At 31.2% G+C, this 23243-nt stretch overlaps 1 protein-coding gene across 5 annotated transcripts in view; it reads right to left on the bottom strand.

The window, feature by feature from the left end:
• Positions 1-7857: 7857 nt before the first annotated feature.
• Positions 7858-23243, bottom strand: part of LOC139486266 (coronin-7-like) — a 29472-nt gene continuing 14086 nt past the window's right edge. For all 5 annotated transcript variants that reach the window (XM_071271067.1, XM_071271069.1, XM_071271070.1 and 2 more), the window contains 16 exons: positions 22366-22508; positions 21934-22029; positions 20415-20540; positions 19561-19798; positions 18766-18944; positions 18131-18239; positions 16915-17001; positions 16479-16621; positions 16017-16121; positions 15258-15343; positions 14177-14315; positions 13309-13515; positions 12526-12661; positions 11974-12065; positions 10044-10130; positions 7858-9319 (listed from right to left, as the gene is read on the bottom strand). In XM_071271067.1, the coding sequence (XP_071127168.1) occupies positions 9308-9319; positions 10044-10130; positions 11974-12065; positions 12526-12661; positions 13309-13515; positions 14177-14315; positions 15258-15343; positions 16017-16121; positions 16479-16621; positions 16915-17001; positions 18131-18239; positions 18766-18944; positions 19561-19798; positions 20415-20540; positions 21934-22029; positions 22366-22508 (1985 nt within the window). In that variant the 3' untranslated portion in view covers positions 7858-9307. The remainder of the gene's footprint in view (positions 9320-10043; positions 10131-11973; positions 12066-12525; positions 12662-13308; positions 13516-14176; positions 14316-15257; positions 15344-16016; positions 16122-16478; positions 16622-16914; positions 17002-18130; positions 18240-18765; positions 18945-19560; positions 19799-20414; positions 20541-21933; positions 22030-22365; positions 22509-23243) is intronic.

Raw genomic sequence — 23243 nt, 5'->3', positions numbered from 1 at the left:
TCTCACATGCAAGGGTTGAAGTACCCTACTATTCGAAAGTTGTATTAAACTTTTATTGGAATTATATATACATGTGAAAATATTAAATCTAATACGTGTACAATACTTTTTTTTTTTTTTTTATCTATGCTATCAAAATGTTTCTGAATACAATTTTGTATCGCAAAATAAATAAAAAAAGTTTTTTTTTTACAGTAATTGCAAATCCTGGCAATTTAATTTATATCTGAAAATCAAAACATCTTTATTGATTTTTGGTTCATCATGTCTTCCTTTTCATTCTTTGTCTAATGGCTCTATCCAAAATCTTTTTAAAAGTCATCAAAATTACAGCTGTGAGATGTATATTGAGGTAAATAAAAATAAAAACCATGCATGCCAAAATGTTGTTTAAAGCTATGTGTACACACTAGACGTGCAGATACTGATTCGAAAAGTAATAAAGTGTCTCCCTGTGAAATTAAAATTGTGTAAAGGGGTCCTAGATCTACTATTCAATGCATTAAAAAAATCACGTCATTTCAATGGATCGATTGTTGGTTTAATACTGGAAGTCCAGTGGCAACTATTTCAAACACGTTCAGAATGTCGAGGACAAAAAACACCAATTTTATATCAATTATATTATAAGTTATAATATATATGTTGTGTACAAGTTATCATTTTGTACAAATTATAATTTGTACAAAAATATTGTACAAATTATAATTTGTACAAATTATAATTTGTACAAAAATATTGTACAAATTATAATTTGTATTTTGACTTTGTACAAATTATAATTTGTACAAAACGTGCCTGTACAAATTACAATTTGTACAAAATTTGACCAAAATTCACTTATAACTTGTACAACAGTTATAACTAGTATCTCAATTGTTTGTAAAACAATTGAAAGGTCTTTCCTGTAAAAGTGATGTTTTCGTAATGTACTTTGTATGACCTTTCGTTTGATATACGACAAGGATACCTTTTGAAACTTTTCGCGTCTTACACTTAATGACCTCATCCGCCTACATTTTTGAGATCGGAAGTATGAAATATGTAACACAGGGTAGATGAGCTTTCATTTGATATGCGACAACGCCATGTTCTAAAAAGTTTGATTTTTGCACTTAATAACCCCATCCAACCAATTTTTGGATGTTAAGAATTTGATATTTCAAATGATGACCTTTCATTTGATATACAACAACCCGATCGTAAAAGAAAATTTATTTTTTGCACTCAATGACCCCATCCAACCAATTTTTGGGGGATGTCAATTTGAAAATTCAAATGTACGCTTTATGTTCTTCTGTAAGTATGCAGCAAACTCTTTTTGTTTTTTTAATATGCAAGCTTGAAATTGCAGCGTAATTTTTTTTTGCACTTGGTGACCTTTGACCTTGGGTGCAAATTAAAGGTCACATGAACTTAAGATTATTGGTGTAGGTCCCAAGTCTTTACGACATCCGGTTCTCGAGATACAATTTTTCAAAAATTGTGTATATTTTTTCAAGGGAAATAACTTCTTATAAGGGTTAACAACAAAATGATTGTATATTTTTATTATCATTGCCATCTGGTCTTGTACATGTTGCCGTTTTCAAATCGATTCTATCTTAAACACTTTTTGAGAAAAATGTAAAAGAAAGAAATTGCTTCAAGGGGACGTAACTCTCATAGGGAATGATGAAATCCTTAGCAGCCTCATTTGATATCACATCATGATGAGATCTAATTTTTTTTAAAATAAAGTCACGATATCTTTTAAAACAACGAGGGGGGGCTATGTCGAAAAAAAACAATAAAAGGGAGATAACTTCTAAAGGGGATGATGAAATCCTACACAGCCTCATCTGGTAATACTTCATGATGAGGTCTACCGATGGTCCATATTTGGTCTTGATAACTCCAATAGAAACGAGGGGTGGCCACATCATGACCTTTCATTTGATATACAACAACCCTATCGTAAAAGAAAATATATGTTTTGCACTCAATGACCCCTACCAACCATTTTTTTCTGGACGTCAATTTGAAATTTGAAATGTACTCTTTATGTTCTTTCATTTGATATGCGACAACCTTACCATCTGATAAATTTGAATTTTTGCACTAAATGACCCCACCCTTCCCCCTTGGATGAAAAAAGGGTTTACAATTTTCATTTTTAAGCAGAGTTTAGTAAGACCTTCAATTTGATATATTAGATGACCCCATTTGACAAAGAGCCAAAAATGATGCAATATCAACTATATAAATAGAACTTATGATACTCACAAAGTCAATGCAAAACTTGAAAATTTCAATTTGATTTTTTGGGTGTTTTTTTTCAATGGAATGTTTTTGGTATTTGGTTAAACATGTAACTATGTTAACCTCTTCACTTTCTTAAAAATTTTAAGTGGTAAACTGTTGTTGATTCAGAAATATTTGCCGCTGTTCGCAAAATTTCAAACTGAATTATCTCTAAAACGACAATAGATATCTCAAATCTGTTGAATGGTATTTGATCTACAATTAAAGCACAACATTATAGAAGAAGAATTTGGAGGATTTCAAAGTTCACCAAGGTCACAATTAATCATCAAGTATATGATGCAATACAAAACTTGAGAACCGGTAGTCGTGGAGACATGAGACTACCACCATTCAACTCAGGACCACTTGACCTTTCAAATATCAAAAGGTCAAGGTCATAGTATAATTTGAAGGTCAAGGTGAAATTTCATCATGACCTGACATTGACCTTAAATTGACGGTCTTGAATTACTGATCATCTTTGCAGTTTATAGTAGGTTGATATCTGTTACCTTTAAAAAGATATACACAAAATACTATACTTTTAAGAATCATCCCTTTGTAACTTTTGAACAGACAGTCGGACATTTATGGACTGATCATATAAAATGTAGAGCTCGTCAAGAGGAACATTGTATACGCTGTATGTATGCAGCAAAGTCTTATCGTTTTCCTAATATGTAAGCTTGAAATTGCAGCGTAATTTGTTTTTGCACTCAGTGACCTTTGACCTTGACTTCATATGAAAGGTCACATGAATTTAAGATTATTGGTGAAGGTCCCAAGTCTCTACGACTTCTGGTTCTCGAAATACAATTTTTCAAAAAATTATGTACAATTGTTCAAGGGGAATAACTCCTTATACGGGTTAATAACAAATGATTGTACATGTTCATTAATATTGCCATCTGTTCCTGTACATGTTGCCGTTTTCAAATCGATTCTATCTCGTATACTTTTTGAGAAAAATGCACAGGAAAGAAATTATTTCAAGGGGATATAACTCTCATAGGGGACGATGAAATCCTATTCAGCCTCATATGGTAATACATCATGATGAGATTAGCATTATATCCAATTAAGGTCATGATATCTTTAAAACCAACGAGGGAGGGCCATGTTGAAAAAAATCAATAAAAGGGAGATAACTCCTAAAGGGGATGATGAAATCCTTAACAAGGTCATTTGGTAATACATCTTGGTGAGGTCTAGCGATGGTCCATATTTGGTCTTAATAACTTCAACAGAAACAAGAGGCGGGCATGTCAAAAAAATGTTGGAAGAAAAAAAAGAAAAAAAAAAAGAAAAAGAAAAAAAAACATTAGAAAAACAATAAGGTCTTTCCTTTGTAGAGGAAAGACCTTAAATATGAATTTTGGTGAAAAATGCATTGATTCACACGATAGAATTGTAATTAACTGACCACACACTAAACTTAATTAACAAAATGCAAAAGGCAGATTGATCTTCGAAATTTTTGAGAGAAAAAAAGTAAACAAATAGGATTTTTATACAAATTTTTAATACATAAACTACTTTTTCTTAAAAAAAAGGAGATCATTCAATAGTACTGCTTGATTAGTTCTTATCGTTATTTTGAGGATTTTTGTTTTATTTAGATAGTTTGCAAAAACGATTATATTTGTAAAATTTGATATTTTGTATCGTGAAAGATCGTGTATAGCATTTTGATGATCGTGAAAAGGATCTCAAAAGATATGTTGCCACTTATTCGTTATTTCAAAAAGTCCATGAAAACAATCAAATCTTTCTTTAAACAAGTTATAGTTTATATTTGTAATTGGTACATCAAAAGATTGGATGTATATGACTTATTCAGCTTCACTTTTGTTTGTGAAAAGGTTGATGGTTTAATGCCATTTGGGTTTGATGATTTTATAATACTACACCAACTATAAAATAAAAGTCTGTCTGTCTGTTCTGCATACGTTTAATGTTTTTTTTCAAGCTTAGATTGTCTCAACTGATTTCCGTTAAGTTTGATATTTATAAAACAAAGATCCTTGTTGAAAAAAAAACATTGATAAAAAAACGGCAGAAAAACAACTGACATATTCCTGACTTTAGCATAGTCATATTCCTTAACCAAATGGGGTGTTTAATCTCGCTTTCTTTCTTGGATATTTATTTGTCTAAAAGTCCAACTGAAGCAGTGAAATACACATGTTTATTCACAGCAACGGTTCTTGAGCTTCAACGTTCGCTATGTGAAGCAGTTTAAATGCCAGTAAAACAGGTCGTCATCGATTTGAGAGTGAAAAGATGGTTTGTAATACCTGATTCCATAAATCACTAGATCAACTGCTCAAACGAATGATAAAAAAACTAATATTTGATTTTGTAACTTAGGTGTACTGTGTGGTCATTTTATAGCATTTCAATAATGTGTATTGATGCTTTTTTCACCAAAATCCATATGATAAATAATTGTACAAGTTATAAGTGAATTTTTGTCCATTTTTGTACAAATTGTAATTTGTATAAAATGATAACTTGTACACAACATACATACCCCTTGACATACAAACTAATTCCTTTTGTCATAGAATGTCCACTGGTGCAAACTTTTACCAAACATAACTTCATACAAAATTTTACTCTAGCTGGTATCTCTTAAGATTTTTGTGATTTTACTTTTTAATTGTGAAGATGCTTCTGTAAAAGTTAACTAAAATTCTAGGTATAAATTTATTTTAATAAACCAACCATGACTTTATTTTAATGTAAGTGCAAAATAAAATTTAGAATGGAAATGGGGAATGTGCCAAAGAGACAACAACCAGACCATAGAGCAGACAACAGCAGAAGGTCACCAACAGGTCTTCAATGCAACGAGAAATTCTCGCACCCGGAGGCGTCCTTCAGCTGGCCCCTAAACAAATATATACTGGTTCAGGGATAATGTACACCATACTAAACTCCAAATTGTACACAAGAAACTAAAAGTTAAAATAATACAAGACTAACAAAGGCCAGAGGCTCCTGACTTGGGACAGGCGCAAAAATGCGGCAGGGTTAAACATGTTTGTGAATTCTCAACCCTCCCCCTATACCTCTAACAATACGCACATTAAAATTCAGTTCAAGAGAAGTCCGAGTCTGATGTCAGAAGATGTAACCAAAGAAAATAAACAAAATGACAATAATACATAAATAACATCAGACTACTAGCAGTTAGTCTATTTATCTGTAAAATACGGAAGAATACAATACATTAATTCAAAATGTTTGCTCTGGCTAGCTGTGGTCTCCTGGTAATTAAAAAGAATCTGTCCAAGTTTCATAAAAATACCATGAAGATTCGACAAAGTCATTGACGCCCAAAATAACTTTACACTTGTAGAATCATAACTTACTGTTGGAAGACAATTTAATTTTGAAAGACCATTAAATAAAATAAACAGTCCGAGTGCAGTCTAAACATTTGATGATTGCAGCTTGATATTTCTGTTAAATTTATTTACAACTTCTTTAGACCATTTAGAATGTATGTTAGACATAGATCTCTCTGTCATTGAAGAATGTAACTTGCATCTCCTTTCATTTTTGTAGAAAGAGCTTTTGGTTGTTCAGCGATAAATATTACACACCTTTACACGTTTTCATGTTCAATGAAAAATCCTGCTTTCTAGAAAGTGATCCAACTGCATTGGCGGATCCAGGGGGGGGGGGGGGGGGGGGGTTTGGGTTCCAGGGGGAGTTCCAGGGGTTGGAACCCCCCTTTTTTTGGCCGATCAATGCATTTGAATGGGGACATATAGTTAGAACCCCCCCCCCCCTTTTGTCCTGGGTTGGGAACACCCCCTTTTTAAAATGGCTGGATCCGCCCCTGAACTGAGTTATTTTTTTTAACATGGTAGAAAAGATTCTTAGTCTAATTAGCTCTTGATCTTTTATTTCATTATTAAATGCTGTTATTATTTAGTTTAAAATTCTCTCATCCTTTTGAAAAATGAAATATTGCTACAGTTAATTCAACAAGAAACCAAAAAGGAAATTAAATTGAAATTTGTTTCAGAGTACTCATTTACAAAGTGCCCTCTTTCAAATTTATCACTTGCTTTTACAGTTTTAAAGCATTTTTAACTTCAATAAATATATTACAAGTATGTTTCATTATAATACGTTATTCTGATTGGCTACACTATAATCTCGTGTTATTCCTTAATCAACTTCATTACACAATAAAATTTATCATTCATGATGACACAAGGGGCGCATTGCATTTGCGCCAATTTAAAAAAAATCCAATCTTTCATTTGCATAAAAATGTTATATTTCATTTGCGCCAAATAAAAAAAACTTCATTTGCGCCATTTCACAGGTAATTCAAATAAAATATATCCGAACAGTTGAATATTCTTTGCTGTATCTTGAATAAGATTTGTTTTTACAGTGTTTCTCCTGAATGATTGTTCATACTAATTTCTAATACATAACTGAGGTTTAAAGTTATAAAATGCTTATATGCTTGAGGTGTATAGATGGACATTGTCAGTTCAGAGTCCAATAGAGGAAATAAGTCTGTATTTTTTATGATCACACATACGGTATATAGCTTATCATATGCATCATATTAAAAATCGTTTAGCTGTTCCATAAAACTTGCAAAGCCAGAATAACAACTGATATGGACAAAATTATAACTTTACTATAGTGTATAATGCATACAACTGTCTTGCAATTTTACTACTTTTTAAATATGTTCAAAGTAACAAAACTGTGTTTCAACGAAGTTTTAACATACCTTGTGTATGATTTTAGATGACTGAATTCTAAGGAATATGTTTTATTATTTAGATTTTTATCTATTTTTTAAAGTGTTTTCTGAAAAAAAAAAAAAAAATTCTATTTACTTTTATTTACCTGTATTATTGGCGCAGATGAAAAGTTTTATTTTTGGCGTAAATGAAAGATTTTTTTGGCGCAAATGAAATGACAAGTGGCGCAAAAGCAAAGCACCGTACACAAGGTCCCATAATAAAGTGCACAGGAAAATTAAATAAAAACTTGATAAAAATCGTGTTTTCATGACCCTAGCTAAAAAATGTAATTATAAGAATTGAATGCTTCTTTTTGTAACTTCATAGGGTTGTAAAAGCCTTGACTGTGCTCACATTTTTAGAATGAAGCACTTCATACAAAATGTAATTCGGTCAACGCTTTTACACCCTAATAAAGTTACAAAAAGAAGTATTCAATTAATAGATAACCTATAGTAATAGTTCTGGCAACATCAATGATGACAGAAATTTCTGTCCATGTATTACTTTCTATGTTATTATTTGTCCTTTTTTTCTATTCTTATAATATTTTTTTCACTTTTTCTATTTTTTATCCTTTTTTCTTTATTTTTTTTCTTTTTTTAATCTATTCTTCCCCCCCCCCCCCCCCCCCATTTGTCTGTAGTCTTGGACCCAATATCCTCCTATTCTGTGGACCCCATCTATATCCTCAACAAATGTAGTAGCACTATCAAATATGAATTCAAGGAGGGTGAACTTTCATAAGCAATCACAAACCAGTAACAAACAAAATAAACAATATCTGTAGAATTTAAATATTGCACTTTATTAACAAATATAATTTAATAGGCAACAATAAGTTAATGGTCCAGTAAAAATGTCTATAGACTGGAAATTATTTCATATAACAAGTAATGTGTATATAATTAATTAAAGTTCATTATAAAATACTGTAAAAAATAATTCAAAAATTAAACATGTTAAATGAGCAAATGAATTTCTATTCAATAGAGAAGCTCAAACATTCCTGGCAACTTCTTAAAATCTCCTCCTGGGATTGTCAGCAAAAGACACCCTTAAAAATGTTATTTTTGTTTAACCTAACATTTGAGTGATTTGAATGACTAAACATGTGCTTAAATACCATTTTTATTCTTCCAATGCCTGTTCTGAGGTATCCAGATTTTTAATGGAGGATTTTTATGATTTATGTTATTAAAATTGAGAAAATATGCAGGTCTGGTTTGTCACGTTTATTATTTTGTGGAACAAATGATATCCTATGAAAATATTCACCTTTCTATGTAAATATTATTGTTTTTTATTTTAAATCACATTTATTTTTGATTTGGTTAAATTTTCTCAAGTGCTGTTAGTTTTAGATAAAGGGGAACAATTCAATTATATTAAAGAGTAAAATCCAGAATAAAAATACAATTTAGAAATATTGACTATAGTCAATTTAGGGTTTCAAGAAATATTTAAAAATAAGTCAATATGGAATTGAACCATTTTCACATGGTCAATATTCATTAAAAAAAATAATTCAAGAAAGGAGTCTTCTTTCAATAACACAGTCAATAATTAAGGTTCTAGCAAAGAAAAATTTTAGACAAAGGGGGAATAATTCAAAAATTGTAAGATATAAAATCCATAATTCTTCCCTAAAAAAAATAATAAGGCAATATTAGATTTCAAGTATTTCTCTGTTGTTATTCTCTATAAAAAAAATCAGTACAAAATTTTTGAAATGTTTACAATTAAATGTCATAGACATAATACATTGCTCATAAAAAAAGATGGAATGTTTTGTAAAAAATCTTCACCAAAACATGCTTATTAAAACAGTCAAAAGGTTAAGGTCAACAAAAACATATGATTCAATACATTATTTAAAATTTCCTCATTGGTCATTGTTAAGTTAAGAATGATTCAACACTCACTATTTTGACTATAATATTGCTATAAAAATTGCTATTTTTGGTCCCATAATTTCATTTTCCTGCATAATTTTTTGGTGGGATTAGGACATTGCAGCAGTATCAATTTTGGTATGAAATCAGAGTTAAAAATAGCTATATATGAAAGTTTTAAGAATCCCCAGTTAGCGAAAATAATGGTTAACAAATATTTGAGGAACTGTCCAGTGTCAGTACTGTTTTTCTTTCAATCTTCTAACAATATTTGTTAACTATTCGTGGAAGAAAATTCAACTAGACACATGATGAAACATCTCTTCTCTGTTCTGCCACAAATCAATCATCACCCTGAAAAAACAAGATAATATCAATAAATACTCTTTTCACTTCACCTGTATGAAATAAAAATGTTCACATATGTTTCACCCTCAATAACTGAGGACTTATATAGTGATCTTCTTATGTTCAGTGGACCGTAAATTTGGGGTCAAAACTCTTAATTTGGCATTAAAATTAGAAAGATCATATCATAGGGAACATGTGTACTAAGTTTCAAGTGGATTGGACTTCAACTTCATCAAAAACTACGTTGACCAAAAACTTTAACCTGAAAGTGGGACGAATGGAAGGACAGACTGACGAACAGACGAACGAATGGAAAGACGAACAAACAAACCCACAGACCAGAAAACATAATGCCCCTCTACTATTGTATGTGGGGCATAAAAATAAAAAAGAGTTTAAGCCTGATTATTAATTTTTGTATGTGACTATTAAGAGGGAGATAACTCTGTAAAAACCAGTGGAACATTTTAATCATGTTAATCATGTTTTATTGAAAGTAAATATCAAGCTTCTAATGATCAAAAGATTGTCAAACTGCTTAATATTTAATGAAAAATTTCGGATAAAGTTTATGGCTCTAGTTTTTTGAAATTTTTATATTTTTGTCAAAATTTAATGAAAATAAAACGAGCCAAATTAATTTTATTCAAGGTTTTTGGTACCACCTTAAAGAAATACAAATGTATAAACCAACAGTTAAACCAACTCTTGAAATCTAATGACTTACCCATTCATCATCGTCAACACCTTCTGCTAAATCTTGTGGTAAGGGTGATTCTTTTATTTCTAACTTCTTTGTCACTGCATCAAGAAGCTACAATAAGTATAGAAGTTTTATCATCACTCAATGATAGATATAGATCTTTTTATAATTTGTCATTTAAATAAAATTAAATGATCTGGTTCTGATATCCCCTCACAATAATAGCAGCTTCTACTTTAAAAAAAAATAGAAAAAAAAGTAATCTGAATCCATGTTTGAATTTCCATCTTTTTCAAAAAGAGGAGACAACTCTATGTGAAAATTCCAGTAAGCTCCCATAATGCAATACTTCAACTGTTTCAAATTCAAAATGAATTCTGTATCTAGTTGATAACATTCACAAACCATAAGGAAAGGCATTCATTATACTAGTTTGTATAAAAAATTTGTAAGGGTTCTGCGGAACCTAGTGTCTCGCCTACTTTTGCTGTAAATCGCAGGCTTAACAAAAATGAGGAAAAAAATCAATAACAATATTCCTCTTGATACTATCTTTTGATTGTAAGAAGCTTCTGTCCAAGTTTGGTAAAAATCCAGGATAGTTTATGGATCTAATAAATGTTTTAAAAACTTTTAACTGCAGACTGTATGTAATGTTAACTGGAAGAAAAACTAAGTCCATTTATAAGTAAAATACAGATACACAGGTACAAAATATTAACAAAATTTCCTTCTAGATACTAGCTTTTGATCATAAACAAGCTTCTGTCCAAGTTTGGTACAAATTAAAAATAGTATAAGAAATTAAGTTATTATTTTTTTTTAAAATTTAACCACAGAGTGCATGAATGAATGTGTTGTTTCCTGGCAGAAAATCTAAGTCCATTTAAAAGTAAAATACGAAAACAATGAATTTATTTTTTTACAAAATTTACTTCTGGATACTATCTTATGATCATAAACAAGCTTCTGTCCAAGTTTGATGCAAACCCAGGATAGTTTGAGAAAGTTATTAAAATTTTAAAAACTTTAACCACAGAGTGAATGTAATGTTTCCCCGCATAAAAACTAAGTCCATTTATAAGTAAAATACAGAAAAAAGGAATTTTATTTTTGCAAACTTTACTTCTGGATACTATCTTATGATCATAAACAAGCTTCTGTCCAAGTTTGGTAGAAATCCAGTATAGTTTTAGAAAGTTATTAAAATTTTAAAAACTTTAACCACAGAGTGAATGTAATGTTTCCCCGCAGAAAAACTAAGTCCATTTATATATAAAATACAGAAAAAATGGAATTTTATTTTTACAAAATTTACTTCTGGACACTATCTTATGATCCTAAACAAGCTTCTGTCCAAGTGTGGTAGAAATCCAGTATAGTTTAAGAAAGTTATTAAAATTTCAAAAACTTTAACCACAGAGTGAATATTTGTGGACGCCGCCGCGAACGACGACGGAATGTAGGATCGCTTAGTCTCGCTTTTTCTACTAAAGTCGAAGGCTCAACAAAAAGAAGCCATTGTATTAATGTCTGGTTTTACTTTTAAAAACAATTGATCCCTAATTTTTAATGACTGAAAATTGTGAAAATTTATCAATTCAAGTTTTAAAATCCTATAATGTGGATTCATTAATTATTGTGGTTTTCAATTTTTTATGGACCAAGAAAATTTGAATGTTTCACAGATATTTTGATTTCCTGATTTAACAAATGTCTTCATACAAGCCTGTAAAAAAATTGTACTTTATTCAACTCCATTGGTTCTTAGCTTTTTTAAAAATACTCAGTGTTGACAGTTCCTGATGAAGGTAATTCCAGGAAAAGGCTTCCGACACATGAAATTCATAACCTGTTGTTTTCATTTTTGCATCTGCATCCAAGAAATTGGTATCTGGCCACAAATATTAATGAATGGTCAGTAAATACAAGATTTGAAATCATATTTTTTTACCTCTTCTTTCTTTTGTTCATCACTTTTGTATGTATCAGGATTAAAACTTTCATATTTCCTCTCTTTTGGAGCCTCTACAGGTGCCTCACTTACTACAACAAAATAGTTTAATAATATATTAATTGCAGAAAATTATAAAGAAATAGCAGATAGATTGTTGTAGAAATTTTTAGGAATCTTATAAAATTTTGAAAACCACCCTATAGATGACAGTCAACCAATTAATTTTGCAACTATTATGAGTATAAAAATGACAGTAGATATTGGTATGAAAGTCTTGAAAAACAGGGAACTTCTATTTAATCAATACATAACTTTTTTTAAAGAAAATTGTCTTTAAGTTGCCTAGAAAGGGCTAAAAGCAGAATGGGTTAACACTAGTAATTTTTGAATTCCTTTATAGCTTGCTGTGAAGTGTGAGCAAGGCTTTGTGTTGTACTTTGAACTATAATGGTTTACTTTTACAAATTTTGACTTGGATGAGAGAGTTTTCTCATTGGCACTCATACCGCATCTTCTTATATCAAATAAACAAAATTCTATAAGCCTTACATGGTTTCATATCCTTTGGTCTCAGACTGACAGTTCTTGGAGGAGTATTGGCCCCTGACAACCACTCTGTACTTGTCATAACTGGTTTGTCTATTACTTTGGTATCAGGGAAGACATCATCTTGGAAATATTCAGTCTAAAGAGTAAAATTAGAAAATCAAAAACCTGTAAGGTGGTACCCAACACTTTCACTAAAATTAATTTGGCTCGTTTAATTTTCATAAAATTTTGACAAAGTATTAACTTTGACCCTTTGACAAAAAAATAAGAATTTAAAAAATTTTGAACCAACCGTTTAGTAAGAAAATTTACACTGGTTATATAGCAATTTGACAAACACCAATTTTGATCATTGAGAAGCTTAATATTCCTTTTACAACACAACGTAATTAAAACGTTTAGCTGACTTTACAGAGTTATCTCCCTGTAGTGTTAGGTACCACCTTAAATCAGGAACATAAATCAAAGAGGCACATAAGGGTTAAATTTGTTCCACATGTAACTAAATAGTGGTACACATCATCCTAATTCCATTCAACTTTTTTGATGGTCATGGAACTGTACTCAAAACACCAAATCAAGTATTTTGTTTGCTTGAATTCAGAATTTGAGTACTATAATCAATTCTTATATTTTTCAAGGCAGGATAAAAGGAGCTGTGTTGTATGTGTCAACAAGACAGCAACCTAGGGAAACACATACAGCATTAGTTTCACTTGACCTTATATACGACTCAAATTCATATAATCTCTGAATAAATATAAATATATGCTATTGACTCACCTTAACTCTGGGTAGTGTAAAGGAAACTGGTTCAACAGTGTTATTTGTTAACCTCCAACCTTTAGCAAACTCTACTTTCTTTACATCACAGCATGTCTTGGGTAGGAATGATAGAGCCTGGTGGAGTCCGTCAAATTGGACTGGAGACAGTGGAAAGATGTGAGGATGTTCTGTGGATATCTCAAAACTGTGGACAACTCCATCACCCTGTTAAAAAAGAATAAATATACAACTGTAGAATAATTTATTTTCATGGGAAATAATTTTCATGGATAGAGGAAAAATAGTATATTCATGGATATTTGATAAAATGCTTTTGCTAAGGTCTGAATACCAACATATATAGAAAATAGAGGAAAAATAGTATCTTCATGGATATTTGATAAAATGCTTTTGCTAAGGTCTGAATACCAACATATAGAAAATGAATACTTTGTTGATCATTTGAATTCATAGTTCACCTATACCCAGGACATCCTCAGTTGGGAAGAGGTTTTTTTTTTTTTTTTTTTATCAATTTCTTGTCTGTAAGATTGTAAATGTAACTTCAGGGTTCATTTCCAGTAAGGAAAAACATTGGAAATGACCACATCTGATTTGCATATATATTTTTGCTTCCACTCTTCATGATATACAATATAAAATTTTGATTTAAACATGAAGGAAAGGGTTTGGTGTTTAATATATTAATACTGCTGACTTTTATGACTTGACCTAAATCATCCCTTGAAAGATTACTTTATAGTGCACAAGGCAAATAGTCTTAGATGTGTCCATAAAATGTCCCTGGGATGATTTACTACTAACTTTTACTGTTACAAACATATAGCCGTCAACTACATAGTCTGGTATCCAGTTTACTACTAACCCTTCCTGTTACAAACAGTGTTTTACTATCATCATCATAGTAGGGCACCAGTACTGCAGGATTAAAATCTAACTGATGAATGTACAGAGGAGATTCCAATTTATCTACATCATAAACGTATAGCTGTCTGCTGCATAGTCTGAAATAAATAAAAGATATATTAAATTCCGTTTTTCTTAAAAACATTTTTCGTCATCAAGAAATGATACAAAAATAAATTAAAATTCTCAGAATAATTTTCAATTTCTTTTTCTTTTTTCATTAAATATTAATCTTCTACAAAGATGTTCTTTCTTCTATTGCTTAATGATTGGAATGTTCTTGTCTTGAATATGCATTTAATTCAGCTTGTTAGTTGCAAGCGAATTGTGTTCTTACTAACACAAAGGTTCCTGGTTCGATTCCCGTTTGGGATGAAAATTTCAGGAACTCAATTTTCGGCTCTCCCTTGACACCATCTGCGAGTATGGTCTTGAGAAAACGATGATAGTCCGTCGGAAGGGGACGATATATGGCTGACCCGTGTTAAGAGAGAGCCATATCTCTTGCACGTTAAAGACACCCTTGTAGATTTCGAAAAAGAGTAGGCTAATGCCGCTACAAGGCAGCACTTGCACCCGCAAAGTGGAGAGGGATTAATATAAGTTGCAAAACTTGTTTCCCAATCTACTATAAATAAATATGTTTGAATTTAAATTAAATTGTGTTCTTAGATTTTTTTTTTATGTCATCTTGGTAAACAGTGAAATATGAAATACCTTCTTGTTTCTAGAAAATAGAGCATTACATCCATACACTTTCTATAATTTCAGATAATTTCAGACAGCATTACATTACCATGATGCTCAGGGATAAACACTGCCAGTTGGATTGGTATAGGTAAACCAAAATTGTTAGCTATCAACAATCTACAAATTTCTTTACTTTATATGCAGGCTTTTTCATGACCACGCAATCAAATACCCACAAGAATAAAAGTGTTCCTCAAAAAATGAAAGTTGTCAATATATGAATGCTTTCTTTTGTTACATTTTTTCCAAATTTTCTTTTAAAATGCAATAATAACAAGATACAAACTTACTTGTCAAATCCAGTTATAACCAGATATTTCCCGTTTAATGCCCAAACAACTCTGGCTCCTCTTGGTCCATCTGGTCCTTCTCCTTCCTGGAATGTGGAAAAGTTTGAATTTGTTTTATTTTATCTACACTTCTGTGTTGACTTCTATTATCGTCATGTTTCTAAATTAATTGTTAACAATACCGGGTAATGTAAATTGACCGAAATACTGTGGTAGTCCTGAATGCTCTTCAACTTTGTACTTTGTTTTGCCTTTTAACTTTTTAAATAATTAGCATGGTATCTTTCATGAATTATTCTTTCTCTACAAGCATTTATTCAGAAGCTTTTGACCTCGATCTGCGCCTTGATCCGGATAGGTAGATTCATAAAAGTTGTGATTTTAGCCTGAAATTTCAAGTCTCTCAAATATATGTACATTGTATATATTTTGGTCAGGGAGTGTGGAAAATTTTTGCAAGAGAGAAGTAAACCTTTGAAATGCATAGAAATTACAAAAATTACATAAATGTGTCAGGGTTTTAAAAATTTACACTCTCATTTTGAAATTTTTATATGACTTGAACAGAATTTATCTCAATATTGCAAAAACTAGTCAATTAAGATTTGGATCCCAATGCACTACCAAAATGTAGGGTTTCAAATTTAGAACCTCACTTTTCACAGGCTAGTGATACAGTAGTTTATTAGACCACTTCTATACAGAGGCCCTCAGTATAATTTGAAGATTAATGCAACAGATTTTTATAGTTTGTCGTACCTTTATGGCATCTGGTGACTTTCTTGGATCAAATATTCTGACTCTACCATCTTTACACACTGTGGCCAGGTATCTCCCATCAGGACTCCAGGCTACACAGAAAACCTACAAAGGGAGATAAACCACTCACTACTATTTTGTATGGATGATTAATCATATACTGTGATATCATTATTGATCATGGGATACAAATATGTATATATTTTGTGGGAACAGGTACTGGTGAATCACCAATTTAAATGTTTCAGAAATCAATTTTTTCTCTAGGCTTATATGCAAATAAAACAAGAATGTGTCCCAGTACACCGATGCCCCATCATTTTCTATGTTCAGTGGACTGTGAAAATGGGGAATTTTGACATTAAAATTAGGAAGATCATAACATAAGGAACATGTGTACTCAGTTTCAAGTTGATTGGATTTCAACTTTAATATACGAATTGATAATATTAAACAATATACCTGATCCGGATGTGTTGTGAGCTGTAGTTTTTCCTTGCCTTCAGTTAAATCCCATATTCTAACAGTAAAGTCATAAGCTGATGAAACAAGTATATCACTGGCTAATGGATGGAATCTGACAAAATACAGCTTCTCTGTGTGTCCTACAAATATTAAAAATAAAATTTAGAAGGAAAATGGGGAATATGTCAAAGAGAAAACAACCTGACCAATGAACAGCCAAAGGCCACCAATTGGTTTTCAATGTAGCGATAAAATCCACATCTGGGCCCTTAACATTCTATCATAAAATCATAAAATCAAATATCACCATGGTGGAAAGTATAGCACCAGGGTACTACATAGCCTTAAGGCCTTTGGGGAGAACACTGAACAATATAAGTCAAAGTTGGGAATATAAATTACAGAACTTGAAAGTCTGAATATTGATTGTTACCCCTAAGATACATGGAAGGTTCTGTAACTGTTTCTGCAAGTCCTCCCTCTGGTATGTTCCATATCCATACTTTAGCATCATCACATGCTGAAAAGTAAAGAAAATAGGTATACATTTAATCTTTAATCATTTATTTTAAGGAATAAAAGTTTAATTGATTGTTTATTATTCACTTAATATCCATTAGTAAATATACAATCATGTTCAGTTCAGAATGTACCTGTTTGGTTTTAATAGCCATTACTATTTATTGGTATAGATTTTTTTGTAATATTTTGGCTTTAAACATTACTGAAAAGACAATGAAATACCCATCTTGTGCAGTAAAACTGGTATTGTTATATATTAATTAGGACAAGAACAAATCAACATCATCTCACTAGAAGCAGGGCAGAAAATGTGGACATCACTATTGTTTAGAGGTCTAGAGTGTGAAGTCACTTGGCTCTGAATTTATTTTTACATATATACATTAATATAACACAAGGAACCTAACTAACATATGTGAGAAATGTCTTTGGGATGTGCAATTCTGTTATATTTTGATTCTGAGGTTGCCTACCTCTCTTAAATGTGTTGTTTTGTAAATCTACATTAAATTAAGTACAAAAAGGGGAAAAACACACCTTTTTTTCTATTGTAAGAATCATTTGTAACATTTCTTTCAAAATATTTCAACATTGAAAATATTTAGGTAATTTATTTTTAGAGACAGGTGCCTGAGGGAGAAGTGGGTAAACTAAAAAAAAAAACAAGAATGTGTCCCCAGTACACCGATGCCCCATCCGCACTATCATTTTCTGTGTTCATTGGACTGTGAAAATGGGGTATAATCTCTAATTTGGCATTAAAATTAGAAAGATCATATCATAGGGAACATCTGTACTAAGTTTCAAGTTGACTGGACTTCTACTTCATCGAAAACCAAAAATTTAACCTGAAGCGGGCCAAATAGACTAATGAACAGAAAATGAAGGAACGGAGGGACAGACGAACGAACGGAGGGACAGACAAACTAACGGACGCACAGACCAGAAATCATAATGACCATAAATGGGACATAAAATTCTCTACAGCCTGTCTTTATTATTGACTTTCAAATAACAGGTCCAAAGTTAAAACAATCACGTAATGCTTGTAGAACTTGGTTCCTGTCAGGGGATCATATTTTAGGTCTATGTCTAAAGAAGGGGAGGGAATATACAAATCTACATACACACAGCCAGTCTGCTATCATTGAATGGATCCCACACATAGTCAGTAGCTTTACTTTTATGTTGTAATACTGGAGTCCCAGTGTCTGCTAATCTTCCTGGTTTATTGAACTGTAAAAACAAGTACAAACAAATAATATGTTATCATGAGTAAAGGCAGTTGTGACAGTAACCTAATATCAAGAGCAAATAAATTAAAGAGTTGCGCTATAAGCACATGATACACCTGTTGCCCTTTTAGCTTGTCTTTGTGCTTTAAATGATTTTTTTTTACATTAATTAGGCTGTTAGTTTTCTCATTTGAATTGTTTTACATTTGTCATTTCAGGGTCTTTTATAGCTGACTGTTAATTACTGTGTTTTTCATTTTTTCTCGATTGGTTCAATTTTTTTGTGAATCAAAGAAAAACTATTTGTTTGTGGAAATTTGATTATTTATATTGATAACGTTGCCAATGTTTGCATATTAGCCTAAAGAAAATTTGAACTTTGTTGAACATTTAAATCTGTGGTTCACTTATACCCATGAATTCCATGAACAATAGTATCTCATGAAAGCTAATGAATTCACAGTATCTGCAACTGTATAAATAGTTTAACAATGAGGTAAAAACACCAAAGTTTATAGCATACCTACCTCTAGAACAGAGAGAAGGCCACCAGCTCCTTCCACTGGTACTACACATCTTGTTTGGTTAGCATAAAACATGTCACTTTCGCCTGGTACCCCATGATAAAGTTTTCGTATATTATCTATATGCAAACTTTTGTGTAGTGTGTGACCTTTCAGATATTTGAACTTTGATTGTCTAACAGCTGCAAATTAAAGATATCAATACATCAACAATTAGATAAATTTATGTTAGGCCAAATAAAAATATATGTGTGGTTCCAGTAACCCTACCGTCCCTACTTTTTCGGCTTAAAAATTGCCTACCCTAAAGATTTTATTGTCATTTTTAATTAAGCACTGTTAAAGTCAGAATGTTGCTCCCATAGACTCAATGTAAAAAAAAAACTTAAAATAAAAAAAAAATCCCTATGGTTTTAGAAAAGTTGCAGCTCAATAAAATTGGTCTCTTCTATCAGTAGTATAGGTACCACTGTATTGATTGAGATACAATACAACTTATCTCTATTTGGAAATATGTTCTATTTTACCACAGAATTTGCACCACTTGAACTATTATTGCATACAACAACCACTTTTCCATTGCAATGTCAGATATTTTTTAAATAGTCAAAATTTTAAGGAAATCTTTGATATGTCCAGTTATGGTGGACAAACAGGGATAAGTGTATAATGTACATTCAATACAGGAAAATTTCAATTTCAAAACTTTTTTTTATTTAAAATTTGAAATTTGTTAACAACAAACATGAATATAGCATGAACAATTTTTCAAAACAAAATAAACTTATCAAATTTTACCTGTAAATACTTTGGTGACAGGTTTATTAGCTGAAGTTAAGGCAGGGCTTTGTTCCTTAGGTGTGTCTGAACTTCTTTTGGTGGGTGTGCCAGCACTTTCCTTGGTGGGTGTGTCTGTAGTTACTTTAGTTGGTGTGGCTTGTTTTGGAATGACATTTGATGTATCTTTTCCTGAGATCTCTGGTTTTGAGGTTTGTGGAATGTCTTGGGTTTCTTGTATCACAGATTTGCTTGTTTCCTGTTGGAAAAATAAATACATCACACTTAACACACATATGAAAATTGATTAAAATGGCAAAAAATTATTGTGGAAAAACTATTCTTATTAAAAAATCTAACATTCAAAAAAACATTTATTCAAAACAAAAACAAAAATGCTTATTGTAGTGATTTAACTATTTTAAGATATTTTTTCTTATTTATAAATCAAACATTTGGATGTGAGTGTTCCTGTTGAGCGTAAATCCAGAAAAGCAGTTTGCATTTATATAGTGATTCTATTTCAATAAGCATTTATTTACAAAAATATGTAATGCTCATTTTTATAGTTTATGAATGAAAATACAGTTGTTTTAAACGCAATAGCTGTAAACCCAGTGAAAATCAAAAACATATTTTTTTTTCAATTAATCTCCCTTTAAAAAAAAAAAAATCTCCAAATAATATTGTTTTTATTACATCACTAAAGTCATTCTAACATATTCTGAAAATGTCGCTCCCTGTTACATTTATAACTGTTTTTTTTTTCTCATGTTTTTGTAGTTCTTCGCAATCTGTATTAGATATGTTTGTGTTTGCTTGACCCATATGGGTGTAATTTGCAAATAAAATTATAATTAGAATTAAAATGCTACCTTTGGTTTTGTAATCTCTTTGGTTTTACTGATGCTATTGGTCTGATTATCTCCCTTGCTGCCTATTGTCCTACTTCCTGTTTGCCTTTTCTTTCTCTTTGCTGGATCTAAACTTGTACATTGTACCTTTAAAAAAGTAAATTTACTATGTACATATAATATAATTTTGGATGTAACGCGTCTTCTGATTGGCTCATATCAGCCCATAGACATAATTTAGTCATGTGACCGTGACGTCATCAATGTTTTTTCATGGTTTTCTACGATTTAAAATGGAATTTAGAATTAAATTATAAGAAATGACTAATATTTTTTCTGTCTATTCGAAATAACATAAAAAATGTGGTGCACACTGTTAAATAACCCGCTACGCACGTTATTCAGTGTGCACCACATTTTTTTGTTATTTCTTCATAGACAGAAAAAATATTACCATCATTCCTTAAATAAATAATGATAAAATAAAATAGTAAATGGTTAATCTCTTTTATTCTAATCCTAAGACTTGTCATTAGAGCTGTTGCATAAAAACATACATAGGACCCAGGGTAAGGCAGCTTGAATTTGCCACTACAGGTGAGAACAAAATACAACGTTAAACATGCTTGAAAGTACGAGGACTCTAAATTTGCTCCTAAAGAAGGTTACTTTATTTTTAAGGACTCCTCTAGGTATAATAAAATGGAACAGCCCTTCACATATATGTGACTTAAAATTGTACACCCAATGATTTCGTTCTTGTATTTGTATAAATATTTGTAGATGAAATTGAAATTTCTAACTGCTAATGGTAATTTAAAATCAAAGTTTTTGGTAGGATTTGAATTGCCTTGTCTTCTCTATATTGTTTTCTAGTTGTTTGTATATTTGTTGTTTTTCTTTACTGTTATAGTATTAACATTCCTGACCTATATCTGATTGTCCCTATGGCATCTTTTGCCACTTTTTTTAAGACTACATGAGTTACCACTTGCCTAAACTGGTCCGCCGTTCTATCTAAAGCTTTGCACCGAAGGAACGGGTTGGAGCTACTGTCACATTGGCATTAATTGGATGAGTCTTACAAATTCAACGATTCGCTAATAAAATTGGCCAATTAAAGTGATAGGAAATTGACCTCAAGTGTTAATACAGCGATGCCGCAAAATAAACAAGTATCTGCTAATTTTACCACATGGTAGTAGCGCAGATAAATGACCAACGAGCATGATAACATGTTTTTGACAAACTGAGCCGGTATCTTTTATTCCCTTAAGAACTCAGTAGGGTAATAATTGTGCTAATTTTTCTTTGATTTGCTATCAGTATAATACATAATTAAACATAGCCCATGATGTACTAGTCTCATCGAATTATTAAATCCTGTGGTCAGAATTCTGACCACGGGATTTAGGCCATACCTGTTGTCAGTGTAGCGATAAGTGAACACAACAGGGGTCCAGTTTACCACTTGCCATACTTAAATGTACTGTTTTTATAAAACTGGTTGACTGTTACATGTATATCTTAATTAACATACCTGAGCATTTTGACCAGAGAACCAGTCATCAGTGGATAATGCTGGTTCCCCACAAGGTGTGTCTGGGAACAGATCGTCATGGAATTCTTTGTAAGACTGAAAAGAATTTACCAATCTTCATAAAATATGATGTTATAAATAAATACAAACAGGAAGATATATAAGGGCCTGGTAATAAAGGAATTGGGATAACTATAGAACCTTTATTGAATGTTTTTGACTAACAAAAACAAATGTTGAAATTGAATAAATAAGGCACATTTTGCCTGTTTCTGTGATAAGATTTAGCCAAACATCTAAGAACCAGCCTGTTCTTAAATGCAATTAAATTTTCATTCATAGAAATATTTTCTGCAATTCTTTTTCATGTGTAATCCTTACATCTTCAACCTGAATATATATCAAAATATTCTAACATCTAAATGCACTCACCTTTCTGGGTACTATATAGGGAGTAGGTAAAACATTTGACTTGGTCAATATCAGTATTCTGTTAACCTCCCCTGCCATTACATTTAATGCTAACTTAGGTACCAGTCCTGCTCCTTTTATCTGTTCAGTGGAGGCTACTGAATCTAAAAAAAATAATGAATTGGCAATTTCCCAATTAAAAAATTCTATAAATGTGTAACAAAACAATGTAAGAAACAATCTTGCTGAAAGACAATACGCTATTTACAATAAAAAATCTTAAGTAGTATAAGTTCAGTGGTTGTCTCCTAATTCTAATGCAATTTGTTTGTAACGATAGTTTTCATTGGACATTTACAAATATTTTGAAGGGGCAAATTCCACTTTCTACCAGTCCGTAACAGTAAGCCACCATTTTGAATTCTGCTAATCGCATTTTGTCTACAATGTATTTTTAAATTGATTAAATTGATGAAAAGATTAAAATTAAACTGATTTTTTTGTGGAATATAATTTCTCAAAAAATAAACAAGGTAGTCACATTTTGAGCTTCAAAATCTCCTTTTGATAAAAATGTACCAATCTAAAGTATAAGAAAGGTATAAATACGTCTAGAGTTTTATGTTTTACATCGTGAGTATACATATGACGTCAAATTGTTTAGTTGGTAAAGACATTGCGACAGTTTCACAGACTTTTTCATTTATGCCATTTTATGCCAAAATATTTATCATATGGTTTATATTTTAATATGCAAGTTTCGCAGATTGTAGTTTGTTGATGTGGTTCATATTAAGTATTTCTTGTTTCTCGTTTAAAAAAAATAAATAGATTAGACATTTGGTTTTCCTGTTTGAATGATTTTACACTAGTCAATTTTAGGGCCCTTTATAGCTTGG

The sequence above is a fragment of the Mytilus edulis genome, chromosome 8 (assembly GCF_963676685.1).
Source record: "Mytilus edulis chromosome 8, xbMytEdul2.2, whole genome shotgun sequence".
Taxonomy (NCBI): domain Eukaryota; kingdom Metazoa; phylum Mollusca; class Bivalvia; order Mytilida; family Mytilidae; genus Mytilus; species Mytilus edulis.
Note: the sequence above shows the minus strand (reverse complement) of the source record. Positions and strands in the feature narration are given on the sequence as shown.